The sequence below is a fragment of the Eublepharis macularius genome, chromosome 2 (genome assembly GCF_028583425.1).
Source record: "Eublepharis macularius isolate TG4126 chromosome 2, MPM_Emac_v1.0, whole genome shotgun sequence".
In the NCBI taxonomy this organism is placed as follows: domain Eukaryota; kingdom Metazoa; phylum Chordata; class Lepidosauria; order Squamata; family Eublepharidae; genus Eublepharis; species Eublepharis macularius.
In genome coordinates, this window is record NC_072791.1 from 165,225,542 (window position 1) to 165,242,030 (window position 16,489).

The 16,489-nt window shown below is 46.8% G+C and overlaps 1 protein-coding gene across 1 annotated transcript in view; it reads right to left on the bottom strand.

Moving 5' to 3' along the window:
- SEMA5B (semaphorin 5B) overlaps positions 1-16,489 on the bottom strand; it is a 377,961-nt gene that overhangs the window by 153,952 nt on the left and 207,520 nt on the right. Inside the window, exon 5 of the mRNA XM_054972564.1 lies at positions 1,278-1,340. Coding sequence (XP_054828539.1) covers positions 1,278-1,340 — 63 coding nt within the window. The remainder of the gene's footprint in view (positions 1-1,277; positions 1,341-16,489) is intronic.

A 16,489-nucleotide genomic window follows, 5' to 3' on the forward strand; every position in this document is an offset into this window, starting at 1 on the left:
CCAAGAAGCCCCAACAACCATTGGGCAAGATCTGGAAATCCTAGCTACTGTCAGTGGCAACTGTGCCAGAAGAGTGGATGACCAAGGCAAGGAGCTACCAAAATGAGGGGAAGGATCTCAGTGGAGGAAGCAGGCCTAAGAACCTTGGGGGAAACAAGAAGAGGTAAGGGGGGGGGGGTAAACCAGCCTGGATGAGGGTGACTGCTAACCTTGGAAACCTCTAATTAGAACTGAGCTGTTCAATAAAAAGGGCCACCTTGGCAGCTCTTGAGTGATGACTCATCTTTAACAATGTGGATCCACTATGGCTCATCCCTGAGGGGATGAGTGCCCTGGCTGTAGGGGCATCACAACCAGCTATGCTTATTCCTCAAAAAACGTATCTGGCCATGCTGATTCATGCTCTGAATACATCCAGGTTAGTATGCTGCGATGCACTTTATGTAGGACTGCCTGTCTGGAAACTTTAGCTCACGCAAAATGGGATTCAGGTATTATATCACCCCTGTGCTGAAAGATCTGCACTGGCTGCCTATCTATTTTAAGGCACAATTTGAAGTGCTGGTTCTAATGTTTGAAGTGTAAATGGCTTGGGGCCAAGGCACTTGAAGGACTTTCTCCTTCCATAGAGTCAAGCAGCTTGACTATATGGAATGAGAAAGTGCAAGCCTGTTAAGTTCTGCATCTTCACAAGCCTTGCTCTTTGTGCCCCTGCCTTCAGAGGCGAGGCAGGGCCTTTTTCAGTACGGATATCTTGAAGAATGTCCTTTTCCTTGAGGCTTGCCTGGCTCCTATGTTGCTTTCATTTAGCTTGAAACCAAAACGTATCTGTTCCCCCAGGCTTTTAATTCAGGGTTTGATTTAAACACTATTTTAGTTTATTTTAAACTCTGATATGGTCTATGTTTTTATGCTGGGTTAGTTTCTTAATGCTAAATTTCAATTAATATATTTTAATGTTTTCTCTTTATTATTTTATTTTGTAAGCCACCTTGGACAGTAGAGGTGGTATAAACATTTTCTAAATGAATAATAAATAAATTTGGAAAGAGGTGGAATTATGGAAGGAGAAGATTCCTTCTCCTTGCTCTGTTCTGTAGTTTCAAACGGCTCACTGCAATGGACACCAGTGCAGAAACCAGCAAGCTCTCAAACATAATCTCTGCTAAGGTGGGACTTCAGGGAAATAAAAAATGAATCTAAAATGAAAGGATCAATTCAGAAATTTATCTGTGGGTTTTTTTTGGCTTCCAGAATGAAGTGGGTGGGAAACTTACCTCGGTTTTTCCTTTACTCTGACAGGATCTCCTTGTGTCTTCATCTGACCCCCATTCTGTTGCCTGCAGAACCAAACAGATACATCATATAACGGTAACACAAACAGGGGTTTTTTTGGCCAAGAGATGTTTGGAGAATTAAAAAAGCAATCCATGCTGACCAATTTCCAGCAGTGGTAGACATCTGATAGCTCTGGACACTTGCTGAGTCCAAAGAAAAGGCAACTGATAAGGATACTAGTTCTCTAGGGGAAGAAGCAACTGTCATATTAATACTGGAAAAACTGTTGTTAACTATCATGTACAAGAAATACAGCATTTTAATTCAAATATATGTCGCCTTAATAGCAAGAGCATCATATTTATAAAAATACCAGGAATGAAGAACATTTTGAAACCTAAGCACAGCTACCAAGAGCCATCACAGTCCCCCAGGCAAAGATTTCTTCTGCCTCCCCTCAGTCACCCAGATCCAAACCAAATAAGTGTTTCACATAATAAATCACATATCTTGCCAAGCTCCATCCCCCGCCCCATAACCAAATCTCCTGGAATGTTATCTCCTTAGCACCAGCCCCCACCAGCAGCTATGTTCTAATTTCTTTCACAGCCAATTCTATATACCCTTTGCTTATTTTTTTTCTATTTATCTCCTTTAAGATCACCCATATCAGTTAACTTGTAGATATCCTAGTATCACATGTGCCCTGCTTTTGGCTTCAGTGATTTCATGGACTCAAACAATTATATTTTTCAGTTCAGTTTTAACATGTTCAGTTGTGATCAAAGTTGATATGATTAAATCGTAATTCAGGTTAGTTATAGGCGGATTCCTGGTTCTAACCCCTAAAGCAATTTGAACCAATTCATGTAAGAAAACACCACACAGTAGCTCATAAAGATTGCAAAACAGATAAAATAGATTAAATAATCTAAATTTGTTACTGTGAAGCATGACACACACAACTGAATTCTCAGACCATTATAGAAAACTACCACATTTATTGCTACGCTGTATGCATTCCCATCACCATCTGTAACTACCACTAGGCCTTTATCTTTTCAAATGTCTTTCCTATGGCTGCAGTTTTACACACTTTTACTTCATTTAATTATGAACCTAAACATACATTTGTATCTCATCCTTTCCCCAAGCATTCAGGGTGGTATATATGCGCTTTATTCCATTTTGTTCTCAAAACAACACTATAAGGTAATTATAGTGAGAGAGAAAGACAAGCTCAAGGTCACTCATTGAGGTTCATGGCAAAGTGGAGATTCAAACCCAGAGTTCCCAGGTACCTGCCAATGGCAGGCAAATTCCCAGGGAAAGCTCCCTCAGCCTCCTAATTAATTTTATATAAGCAGGAGAAAATGGCAGCAACACTGTGTTTCTCTCTCCTAGTCTCTATGGTAAAAACACCATAGAGACTTAAAGCCATACAGAACGTCACACTCTCCTTAAAAGTGGCTGCATGCCCTGCAGCCTTATGGAGTGTTGAGAGGAGGAGAAAGAGGTGGGTTCCATCTTTTCTCATGGCGTACTTAGGGCCTCAGTCAGCCCTGCTCGGACTTTGTGCTTGCTGTTGGTCTTGGAGGTAGAAAGTTTAAAGTTTTGTATGGGTTTCACTCTTACTTTATTTGTTTGGGAGGCCAGGTGGAGTTTGCAATGTACCTGCGTTTTGATTGTTTAGAGGTTGATACTTTGCCACCCTTACGTTTATTCTGATTTATAAAGCAGAGGTTGAAGATGTTCACTACACAATGCCAATCAGCATTTACATTTTTAAAATCTGTTTTAATTAGAGATGGGCATGAACCGAAATATGAACCAAAATTAAGCACGAATCAGGCCGGTTCGTGGTTTGCGAACCGCGGTTCGTCAGATCCCATTTCTGACGAACCACCATGAACTTTAGGATGGTTCATTTGGTTCGTGACTGCAGACAGCCTGGTGCCAAATCAATCAGTTTCCTAGGCAACAGGGGATGGACTTCCTGCAGACCTTCTGCTGACCCAGAAGTGATGATTTTCTGACCTGGATGTGACATTTTCATGAACCAAACAAACTGGTTCACAAACCAGGGGCATGTTCATGAAAGTTCGTGGTTCATGAAATCTGACGAACCATGAACCGCATGGTTCAGTTTTTTCCTGGTTCATGCCATCTCTAGTTTTAATTAATAGTTATTTAGAATGAACATTTGGACAATAACAATGACTCCCTTTTCTTTTGGAGCAATCTGTATATTGTTGAATTTTTTAAAAAATGCACTTGAGGAGAGAGGCGGAGGAACACTGAGAGACTGACCCATGTATAGCCCACATTCCCCATCATGGAAATAAACAGCCATTTAGCCACTGTTAATAATCTCCACTTTTAAAACAGTATCATATAAGACAGGGAAAATGGTGCATTCCGTAATGCTACTAAGTACTAATCAGTACTTCAGTAAAAGCAGTAAAATCACTGGATATTATTGATGTTCAGGGTATGACCAATTTTCAAGTTTGGGTTTAGGCTCCCACCCCTGTCCCATCATAGTGTTCAGATAAGCTTTTCCCAGCAGAACTCGGGAGAAGGGGGGGTCTTCATTAATTGCTTTAGGATTTTTCACTTTGTTATCCAAGGTGGCTTCTACTGACTAAGGCATTATTTAATGCAGCTCCTGAAATTTTATTAATATAAGGACTTCCACATTTTTGTTCTTTTGTTCTTTGTCATACAGGGAGCCTGTGTATTTCAATTAGCACTACAGTCATTTTGTTTCCTTCTGTATCCCAGTAGCATCTGGTGCATCATGAAGCCTGTTTTGCACCCACCATGATCTAATCCAATAGGTATGATCTAATCCGCTATAAGACTCTACAATGTGCAGACATCTTTTTCTCCAACCCATCCCTTTTTTCTATTGAACATCTCAAAAGTTTGCTATTTTGTAATTCAGTGGTAAATCTTAACTAAAAAGCATCATGTGACTGTCATTTTTGAAACTGAAAACTTCCAAACTGACAAGTTTCTAAAGCATAAAGGGCCACAAAGTCCTCTGGCAAAAGGAATGAAATTGACAAATCCTGTAATTCCTCTGCCACAGAGTTACCTCAGATCTGGTAGCATTACTTTGGCTTGCAATTGTGTTTGATGGGGAAAGAGCCATAACTGGGTATAATCAGATTAGGAATGGCTTTCAGTATTTAAGGGAGAAGTCCAGGTTTGCCTTTCTAGTACAGCACCCTAAAAGGCTACTAAAGCAGCATTCAAGTATGGAAAACAAATGCTTCTTTGTGATTTATTGGCAGGTACTTGAAAAATATTAAGGTGTGGTGTAGTGGTTAGACTAAGAACTGTGAGATCTAGGTTCAAATCTCCAAGATGGACCTGACAACCCTAAGGCAACTTGATACCATATGACTTGCTAGTGCTCAAGAGCCGCCACCCCCCTCACCCCAACAAAAGACATTGTAGTGTATTGGTTAGACTTTCAAAGTAGGATCTAAGAGACCCAGATTTGAAATACCTCTTTACTGTGGAAGCTCACTGAGTAATTTTGATCCAGTCACACTCTAATCTACCTCACAGGGTTGTTGTGAAGATAATATGGAGGCAAGGAGAATGATGTAAACTGTGTTGGGTCCCCATTGTAGAGAAAGGTATTTATATAAATGAAGTAAATTAAAAATAAATATAGATGAAGATGGGGAAGAGATAAAAGGTAAGTTGTTTAGTGGGTTTGAAGGACACAGGGAAAGATGGCCATATGGCAGCTGCCAGGAAAAGGGAAAGAAGTAGTAGTGTGGGGAAGGGGATGTAGGGAAAAGTGAAGCACACTCTGCAAGTCCTTGCAGTTTCTCCACCATGCAACTGGGCCCAGCTCAGCCAGCACCATGCAACTGGGCCACACGGTACAGACTGCTAGGCAGGAAGGCGGAAAGGTGAAGACAGCAGGCTGACAAAGGAGAGTGGGAAGAAGGAATCATGGAAAGGGGGAGAGGCTAAGGCTAAGCAGGGAAGGGAAAGAGGATATGGCAAGGAAAGGGAAATGAAATGCCCCCCCCCCCCCACAAATCCTTGCAGGTGCCCCAACTGTAGCTCATTATTTCAGACAAAAATTTAAACACTGAACCTACTCTGAGTGACGGTACACTGAGCAACCATCAATCATGACTTATCTGCTGTGTTAGCATGGCTAGGTTGAAGAATAGGGAGAAAACACTGAGATCTATCCCCAATGCAACAGATTACTGCAGGGGTCCTCAAACTTTTTAAACAGGGGGCCAGTTCACTGTCCCTCAGACCGTTGGAGGGCCGGACTAGAGTTTAAAAAAAAAACTATGAACAAATGCATCTAGAAGGGAAAAGTGTATGAAGACATTTACTGAAAAAATTGATTTAGAATAGGAAAATTGTCAGACTGTGGCTAAATAAGGCACTCACTACAGGGTTCCCTTTAGAAGCAAACACAAGTCCATTGTTTGGAAAAGGAAACTTTACTGCAGAAAAGGTCCATTATAGTCCACTGTCCTGAATAGGAGAATCAGGATGGTACATGATCATTGTTACCAATGAAGAGCCAGCATAAGATACAGAGTAACAATACCCATTTGGATCAGCCTCCCCCCACAGTTCTCAAAACAACATCTCTCAGTCCTGGGAAGCTGCTCTCCTTCAAGGCCAATGCTTGGTGGAACGGTGTTAGACAAAACAGTCTCCTCCGGTGGGAACGCTGCCTGGGAACTGGTGCACCTGGGAAGAAAGCACTCAAACACTAGAAGCATTAGAAAATGGAGTCAGTACAGTTTAGATATACACTGGACCTGACATTCTGCCCCCCTTAAAACAGATCCCCCCCTGGCTTATATGGGTAACGAGTATGAAAAGCTTTGGTTAATCTAGGAGCATGAACATGTGCAGAGTTCACCCATTCATCGTAACCAGAATCAAAGTCCTTCCATCTAATGAGGTAAAAAAGCTGATTTCGTTTGAGTTTAGAGTCCAAGATTTGTTGTACCTCATAGTGGATTTGGTCGTCAATCAAAGTTGGAATGGGTGGAGCTTTGACGTGCCATTTGTTGTCGATGGGAGCTCTCTTTAGAAGACTGACATGGAACGTATCGTGCACATGGCGCAGGTTCTTGGGCAAAGTTACAGCAACAGTCACTTTATTTATTATCTTGCGCACAGGGAAAGGTCCCAGGAATTTCAGAGCGAGTTTGCGGCTTGCCTGAGCGAGTTTTAGATTTTTTGTGGAAATATACACATGATCTCCGGGTTGTAATTCCCATTCGGCCACACGATGGCGGTCGGCGTATTTTTTGTAATCCAGTTTGGCTTTTTCAAGGTGTTTCTTAATAAGAGTCCATTGCTGCGCCGCCTCCCCCCACCACGAAGATACATCTGGCAATTTAGAGGAATGGAGAGGGGGTGCATCCAATGGGAAGGGATCGAAGTGAGTTCCGTAGACAATTTTGAAGGGGGCCTCCCCCGTCGAAGCGTGGACACTGTTGTTATATGAGAACTCGGCCAGAGGGAGAAGGTCCACCCAATTATCTTGTTGAAAATTGATGTAGCAACGAAGAAACTGTTCTAATATTTGGTTTGTTTTTTCGGATTGCCCGTCGGTTTGTGGGTGGTGGCTTGAACTGATGCCTTGTTCAATATTCAACATTTTCAAAAGCTCCCGCCAGAAGTTGGCAACGAACTGTCCGCCGCGATCCGAAATCACCTTGGACGGAAAAGAATGTAATTTTACGATGTGTTTCAGAAACAAATCTGCCAGTTTTCGAGCGGAAGGTATAGTAGTACAGGGGATAAAATGAGCTTGTTTGGAGAACAGATCTACCACAACTAAAATACAATTATGTCCTTTTGAGATAGGTAGATCAGTGATAAAGTCCATGGATATTACTTCCCAGGGTCTGTTTGGTGTTTCCAATGGCTGCAGGAGACCCGGAGGCTTCCCCTTCCTGGTTTTGGCGCTGAGGCAAACAGGACAGGAACTAACGTATTGGGAAATGTCTTTGCGCATGCCCGGCCACCAGAATTGTCTTTGGATTAGGTGCAAAGTTTTCAGATACCCATAGTGTCCAGCAGTGGGAGCATCGTGGCAGCGCTGCAAAATTTCCAGTCTGAGGCTGTCTGGGACATAAAACTTGCTCCCGGCTAACCAATCCCCCTGTGGGGATTGGGTCAGTTTGCTTTGCGGAGCCCTATCCCCCTCCTTCTCCACTTCAGTTTTAAGTTTCGATTTCCACTCTTGGTTGGCCGGGAGGGGCTGCTTGGCACGGCTGCGAGTAGTCACCACGCCCCCAAGTTGCGTAGGCGAGAAGACAGTGTCGACAGTCTCCTCCCGTTTGCTCTTATGTTGGGGCATGCGCGATAGGGCGTCTGCCAAAAAGTTAGTTTTGCCCGGGAGATAATTTAGAGTGAAGTTAAATTTGGAAAAGAATTCCGCCCATCGCAATTGCTTGGCATTCAGTCTGCGTGGGCTTCGGAGGGCCTCCAGATTTTTATGATCCGTCCAGACCTCGAAAGGGTATCGCGCCCCCTCCAGCCAATGTCTCCAGTTAGTAAGGGCCGCTTTTACTGCAAAGGCCTCCTTCTCCCACACATTCCAATTCCTTTCCGCCTCCGAAAATTTCCTAGACAAGAAAGCACACGGCCGCAGCCTACCATCCTCCCCCTTCTGCAGTAAAACCCCCCCTATCGCTGTATCGCTGGCGTCGACCTGTACTATGAAAGGGGATTGTTCGTTGGGGTGGGAGAGGATGGGTTCCGTTACAAATTGCTTTTTTAGACAATCGAAGGCCGTTTGGCAATCGGGGGTCCATTGCAGTTTGGCCGAGGGTTTTTTAGCTTGGTCCCCTTTATCTTTGGTTTTCAGCAAGTCTGTTAAAGGGAGCGTGATTTGGGCGAAATTTGCTATGAAGTCTCTATAGAAGTTGGCAAAACCCAGGAAGGATTGTAATTCTTTACGGGTGGTGGGTGTCTGCCAGTCCTGGATCGCCTGTATTTTGGCTGGATCCATTTTTAGACCTTCTTGGGAGATGCAGTACCCGAGGTAAGTGAGTTCGGTTTTATGGAATTCACATTTGGACAGTTTGATGGGTAGCTTATTCTTCATTAGGGTAGCTAAGACTTTTTGTACCGTTTGAATATGTTCTTCCTCCGTGTCCGAGTAAATTAACACATCATCAAGGTACACCACCACCCCTTTGTACAGAAATTCGTGTAGAACTTCGTTAATCATGGACATGAACACAGACGGGGCTCCCGTCAAACCAAAAGGCATAACTAAGTATTCATATTGTCCGAGGGGCGTATTGAAAGCGGTTTTCCACTCATCCCCTGCCTTGATACGAACGTGGAAGTAAGCATCTTTTAGATCTAATTTCGTAAAGATCTTACCTTGGGCCACGACGTTGAGAAGGTCTCGGATGAGCGGTATAGGATAGGCGTTGTTGGTGGACACTGCATTCAAGCCTCGGAAATCTGTGCACAGTCGAAGTCCCCCGTCCTTCTTTTTCACGAAGAGGACTGGAGCGGCGTGGGGGCTAGCGGCTGGGCGGATGAACCCTCGTTGGAGGTTGGTGTCAATGAATTTCCGGAGCTCTTCGCGTTCATGGAGACTCATGGGATAAAGTCGTCCTTTGGGCAGTGAGGCTCCGGGTACAATTTCTACCGCACAGTCCGTTCGTCGGTGCGGGGGTAGAGTATCTGCTTCCTCTTCAGAGAAAGCATTCAGAAAAGGCCAGTATGGTTCGGGTATTTGGTTGACTTCTTCTTGGGTGAGAAGGGCCTTTTCTTTATGAGTTGGATCTTCGCCCCAGTTTTGATTCCAACGGTGATTTTTGCAGTTGGTATGACTGAAGGTAATACATCCTTGTGCCCAGTCTATGTAGGGATTGTGATCACATAGCCATTTGCTGCCTAGAATTAACGGGTACTTGGCAGTAGAGCTGATGACAAAGGACCTCTTTTCCCAATGTTGTCCCATGCCTGTGATCACTGGGATGGTTTCAGTCGTTACAGGATTCATGTTAGTACCATCCATTTGTTCAAAGATTACTGGATTTTGTAGATCCCGAGTTGGAAGGACTAGTCCATTGACTAGAGCAGGGGCGATGATGTCTCTGGAGCAGCCCGAGTCGATGAGAGCTTGCACCCGAATGTGCATCTTCCTCTCTGGGTTGATTAGAGTCACTGGCATGAATAAAATGGACCCAGGCGGCCGGTTCCGTGCAGGGACGGGCTTAGGGCGGATCTGTCGTTTGGGTCCTTTCACGACAGATCCATTTCGTTTCCCGACTGAGGACTTTCTGGATTGGCTTCTGCGGTCGGGGAAGCGGGGTCGTATTCCATGACTTCTTCCGCTTCTAGCCCTCTCTCCGAGGCTGGCCTTTGGGAAGCGCCGCGGCCTCTATTTGCTCGTGGTGCTGGAGTCGGGCGTTGGAGCGTAGGAAACGGAGCAAGGGTTGGACGCCGTAATTGGAGCGGAGGTCTTTGCACAGGCCGGTAAGGGCATTGTGCTGCAAAGTGTCCAGCCTGTCCGCATTGCAAACACAGCCCTTGTTGCCATCTAGCATCTCTCGCTCCACGGGTGGCGTAGCTAGCTCCCCGTGTTCCCCTTTGTAAGGTCAATGGTCTTCTTTGTCCCGTTTGTTGTTGTTGTTCAACCAAACGGACTTCCAAAATGCGATTCTCTACTTCGCAAACAAGTTGGATCCACCCTAACAACGTGGGGGGATTGTCTTGCATGAGAGCTCTGTCCAAAAGTCTTGGGTTAAGGCCTTGTTTGAACAGGATAATCTTGGTGGACTCCTCACACCTAGGGCACTTGGCTGCTAATTGCCGGAATTTTGTGACATAGTCTCTTGCTGACATGCTGCCTTGTTTGATGGCTTGCAATTCTGTTCGGGCCCGGGTTTCTTCTAAGGGGTCTTCATATTGCGCTCGGATAGCATCCACTAACCCCTGGAGAGTATCAAGTTCTGGGGCCCCGACATTGTATAGTCCTACATACCAATCTGCTGCTTTGCCCTGTAAACGAGATCCAAGATGTTCGATTTGACTGGCCTCACTGCCGAAGAGGTGCCCCCAACGGTTGAAAAACTGTACCACTTGGACTAAGAAAAATCCCAATTTGGATGGATCCCCATCGAAGGTGGCTTCCAGCTTCACCCAGCCCATCGGGAGTTCTTGTCTCGGAGCAGGCGCTGGGTAAAAGTCCATTGGCAGTCTTAGTTGCGCCTGAGGCACAGGAGGAGGTAACTGGAGTCTCGGTCGGGGCAACGGTGCCGGCTGTACTGGCGGCGGTTGAGCTGGCTGTGCGGGCGGAGGTTGTCGTGGTTGCGCCGGAGGCTGCAGTGGCGGGCGAGCAGGAGGCGCCAGTCTTGGTCTGGCCGGTAACACGGGAGGCGTCGGCGGTAGCTGTCGAGGTGGAGGAGGTTGATGAGGTTGAGTGGAGATCGGCCGCTGAGGAGGGGGTTGGAGGTGTCGTAGTGGTGCAGGCCGTCCCGGTTGGTTCGGGGGTGGTAAAACTGGCTGGTCCTGGGGCTGCTGCAACGGTATGAGCTGCGGTCGAGGTGAGAGGGGCCGCAGCGGCGAGGGTTGAACAGGTGATAGGCCGCGCGAGCTTGCCCCTCCGGGTGTTGTTAATCTGGGAAGCAGCGGCTGGCCTCTTGGCGCTGTTAGACCGTCCCCCGTAGGTTGCCCGACGGGGACAATGTCTCGCGGTTGACGAGGGGCTCCCTCCTCGGATGGAGCCGCGTGTGCTCCCGCTTGGTCCGGCCGGACCGTTATAGAAGAAGTAAGAGGGGGTCTCACCGGTGTATCACTTGGCTTTTCTTCCCCTTCCGTAGGCCTCTCAACGGGAGTCTCGTCTGGCGGCGCATCCCCTCCCTGGTTGGGAGGTTCGGTGGGGGTCTCTCCGGGTGGCTCAGCCGGGTCATCCCTTCTCGGTGGAATTTCCTGCTGTGCGGGAGGTTCCTTAGGTTGCTCTCCCGATTCGCCAGGATGGGTGTCCCCTTCGTCGGTAGGTGACGGCCGTTGCTGGACATCCTCCACCGGATAGGAGATGACACTTTGAAGGGTAGCTATCTGTATCGCCATCTCTTCAGGGGACAGTCTTTCCCCTGCTCCCATTGCCGAAATTAAATGGATGGCATGAGCCAAACTTTCTTCCATATCCATCAGTTTAGCTTCTAACTGTTGCATTCGACTTGCCTCCGGTTGCTCGCTTACGGAAGCTTCATTCGTTGCACTCACCGGGGACAAGGGGCCCCAAGGAGGAGGGTCCCCTTGGACGACTCTCGATCTCGCGGCTAGAATTCCCTTGGCCATACCCGTCACGGCTGAGATGCTGGTATCCACCGCATAGGTGCGACCTTGTATCTGCTCCCAACTTTGTTCAGGGACCTCCGTTGGCTTTTTCCACGGAACAAGTTCGGAGTAATCCCAACTCAGGGCGCCGCGGCGAGACGTGTCCCCCTCCGTCTGCTCGGACGTCCTGTTCCAATATCGCCATGGTTGGCTGCTGTCTAGCTCCGGGACGGTTCCTAGGCTTCGGCGCCCTTCCATCGAAACTCGTGGATGGAGTCCACCTGCCCGACGCTCTCTGGTGTCTCGGGGTCTGGCTCCCCACACCGACGGGGTGGGTACCGAAATCAAAGGGAGAGCGGTCGCTTTCGGCCTTGCCCCGAGGTCGGCTTCGGTCTCGTCCTGAGTACCGAGTTCGATGAGAGGCGGGGTGGAAGTGGAGGCTCCGGTTCCGTTCCCGGCTGCTCCCAGCTCCTGGGAGTCTTGGGCTTGCACAGGTTGATTGTCGGGAGACGCATACGGATCAAACAAAGGATCCCTGTCCGGGACAACCTTGGATTCCGCTGGGCCCGACTCAGACATGATTGGTAACAAAATGTCAGACTGTGGCTAAATAAGGCACTCACTACAGGGTTCCCTTTAGAAGCAAACACAAGTCCATTGTTTGGAAAAGGAAACTTTACTGCAGAAAAGGTCCATTATAGTCCACTGTCCTGAATAGGAGAATCAGGATGGTACATGATCATTGTTACCAATGAAGAGCCAGCATAAGATACAGAGTAACAATACCCATTTGGATCAGCCTCCCCCCACAGTTCTCAAAACAACATCTCTCAGTCCTGGGAAGCTGCTCTCCTTCAAGGCCAATGCTTGGTGGAACGGTGTTAGACAAAACAGTCTCCTCCGGTGGGAACGCTGCCTGGGAACTGGTGCACCTGGGAAGAAAGCACTCAAACACTAGAAGCATTAGAAAATGGAGTCAGTACAGTTTAGATATACACTGGACCTGACATTCTGCCCCCCTTAAAACAGATCCCCCCCTGGCTTATATGGGTAACGAGTATGAAAAGCTTTGGTTAATCTAGGAGCATGAACATGTGCAGAGTTCACCCATTCATCGTAACCAGAATCAAAGTCCTTCCATCTAATGAGGTAAAAAAGCTGATTTCGTTTGAGTTTAGAGTCCAAGATTTGTTGTACCTCATAGTGGATTTGGTCGTCAATCAAAGTTGGAATGGGTGGAGCTTTGACGTGCCATTTGTTGTCGATGGGAGCTCTCTTTAGAAGACTGACATGGAACGTATCGTGCACATGGCGCAGGTTCTTGGGCAAAGTTACAGCAACAGTCACTTTATTTATTATCTTGCGCACAGGGAAAGGTCCCAGGAATTTCAGAGCGAGTTTGCGGCTTGCCTGAGCGAGTTTTAGATTTTTTGTGGAAATATACACATGATCTCCGGGTTGTAATTCCCATTCGGCCACACGATGGCGGTCGGCGTATTTTTTGTAATCCAGTTTGGCTTTTTCAAGGTGTTTCTTAATAAGAGTCCATTGCTGCGCCGCCTCCCCCCACCACGAAGATACATCTGGCAATTTAGAGGAATGGAGAGGGGGTGCATCCAATGGGAAGGGATCGAAGTGAGTTCCGTAGACAATTTTGAAGGGGGCCTCCCCCGTCGAAGCGTGGACACTGTTGTTATATGAGAACTCGGCCAGAGGGAGAAGGTCCACCCAATTATCTTGTTGAAAATTGATGTAGCAACGAAGAAACTGTTCTAATATTTGGTTTGTTTTTTCGGATTGCCCGTCGGTTTGTGGGTGGTGGCTTGAACTGATGCCTTGTTCAATATTCAACATTTTCAAAAGCTCCCGCCAGAAGTTGGCAACGAACTGTCCGCCGCGATCCGAAATCACCTTGGACGGAAAAGAATGTAATTTTACGATGTGTTTCAGAAACAAATCTGCCAGTTTTCGAGCGGAAGGTATAGTAGTACAGGGGATAAAATGAGCTTGTTTGGAGAACAGATCTACCACAACTAAAATACAATTATGTCCTTTTGAGATAGGTAGATCAGTGATAAAGTCCATGGATATTACTTCCCAGGGTCTGTTTGGTGTTTCCAATGGCTGCAGGAGACCCGGAGGCTTCCCCTTCCTGGTTTTGGCGCTGAGGCAAACAGGACAGGAACTAACGTATTGGGAAATGTCTTTGCGCATGCCCGGCCACCAGAATTGTCTTTGGATTAGGTGCAAAGTTTTCAGATACCCATAGTGTCCAGCAGTGGGAGCATCGTGGCAGCGCTGCAAAATTTCCAGTCTGAGGCTGTCTGGGACATAAAACTTGCTCCCGGCTAACCAATCCCCCTGTGGGGATTGGGTCAGTTTGCTTTGCGGAGCCCTATCCCCCTCCTTCTCCACTTCAGTTTTAAGTTTCGATTTCCACTCTTGGTTGGCCGGGAGGGGCTGCTTGGCACGGCTGCGAGTAGTCACCACGCCCCCAAGTTGCGTAGGCGAGAAGACAGTGTCGACAGTCTCCTCCCGTTTGCTCTTATGTTGGGGCATGCGCGATAGGGCGTCTGCCAAAAAGTTAGTTTTGCCCGGGAGATAATTTAGAGTGAAGTTAAATTTGGAAAAGAATTCCGCCCATCGCAATTGCTTGGCATTCAGTCTGCGTGGGCTTCGGAGGGCCTCCAGATTTTTATGATCCGTCCAGACCTCGAAAGGGTATCGCGCCCCCTCCAGCCAATGTCTCCAGTTAGTAAGGGCCGCTTTTACTGCAAAGGCCTCCTTCTCCCACACATTCCAATTCCTTTCCGCCTCCGAAAATTTCCTAGACAAGAAAGCACACGGCCGCAGCCTACCATCCTCCCCCTTCTGCAGTAAAACCCCCCCTATCGCTGTATCGCTGGCGTCGACCTGTACTATGAAAGGGGATTGTTCGTTGGGGTGGGAGAGGATGGGTTCCGTTACAAATTGCTTTTTTAGACAATCGAAGGCCGTTTGGCAATCGGGGGTCCATTGCAGTTTGGCCGAGGGTTTTTTAGCTTGGTCCCCTTTATCTTTGGTTTTCAGCAAGTCTGTTAAAGGGAGCGTGATTTGGGCGAAATTTGCTATGAAGTCTCTATAGAAGTTGGCAAAACCCAGGAAGGATTGTAATTCTTTACGGGTGGTGGGTGTCTGCCAGTCCTGGATCGCCTGTATTTTGGCTGGATCCATCCAATGGATGGCATGTGTTTGCAAACATGGTCAATGGTATAAAAATATAAAGAATTATACAAAGTACCAATACATATACATTCAGTACAATGGATACTATAGAGCAGGGGTCCTCAAACTATAACAATCCACCCCTCCCCACGGCGGGTCCGCAGCGCCCCCCACCCCAAAAGGCTCCCACCTGCGTGGCCCTCCGCCTGGGCTCCTGCCTGCACTCTCACGGACTGGTGGCGGGAAGGGCGGGCAGGTGGCGGAGAGGGAAGCGCAGCCCGGCTGAGGCAGAGTGGTAACATGCAGCCGCCGCCAACGAGCCCACCGCCAGCGAAGCAGCTGGACGAACTGTTAGGGAACCCGACGCTGGACTACAACTCCCAACAGGCTGCGCAGCGCTCCCTTGGCCCGGCCGGCGGGCGCCTTGCTGAAAAGCATTGCGGGTTTTGTAGTCCGGGAGGCTTCTCTGCGCACCTGGCAAAAACACCCGGCGGGCCGGATAGATGGCCTTGGTGGGCCGCATGTGGCCCGCGGGCCGTAGTTTGAGGACCCCTGGATTACTGGATAACAAGTTTTCTGTGTTTTTATTTAATCAAAGTTTGAGACTAGTGACTTGCTTATGCAGCACTTACTCGTATCCTGTTAAAATGAGTGATGCTCCATTGCATAGGCTTTTGTCCATACAGTTCCTTTAGTGAGAGTTGGAGACATTGATAGCTAGTGACCCTCTCATTCACAGAAAAGATATTGTATCATGATCCTAACAAGTGCATGGTATTACCACAAATTTGATGACTGCAAGCCCCAACCACTAGCTTTTTCAGGAGAACTTTATGAGATAAAAAGTTAGTATGAAGTAGGTTCAATCAGATAGCAACTCTACATAGGAAACATTTAAACAGGACATAAGCACCCTCCCTCATTAAACACTGAGACTCCAAATGTTCCACTTCACCCTCATACTAAAGCAAAAAAATAAGATAAAACACTAGACTATTTCACATACCCATCTTTGTTGCTAGCAAGCTGCAAGATTTTCTAACCTCAGATCAGTTTTTGACAAGCTAAAAGGAAAAACAAAATCCATACTAACAACCACATGTGATGGTTTCTCTTTCCACTTCAGAAACACCCAGAAGCTACATTCTCCATTACTATCCTAGTTTAGCTTGACATCTCTTGACAGGACAAAATGAAACAAACAAAAACATTTGGCTACTTTTAGCCATCAATACAACTCAGAAGGTAAATATTCTAGTCTGCCTGGGAATGACACCAATGAAAGTGAGAAAATTTCTATAGAAAAAAAAATATTTTCCCCATATACCTTATGACAGAAGCCAGCATTATATGAGAAGCATAGTTCTTAAGTTCTTGTAACCTAACAAGAAACCCAGCGAGTCCAGTGATAATAGAAATCCTCGACAACAGCAAAAATTATGGGAACATGTCGCTGCTGACTGGTCTATTAGTCAATTCAACTTTAATTACAGTCAAGGGAACTATTAAGTAGAAAGGAAGGGCAAGCTATGTTTTACTAGATTTCACAACATGGCTTTGACATATTGTGAGGGAAAAAGTCAAAGGCTGAGAAACCTTAATATTCAAGAGCAATACTAAAGCAGTTGGTAAAACAGAACCTGGTGAACCTTACCCCCAGTAACAATCTAACAATGACACAGTTCCCCAA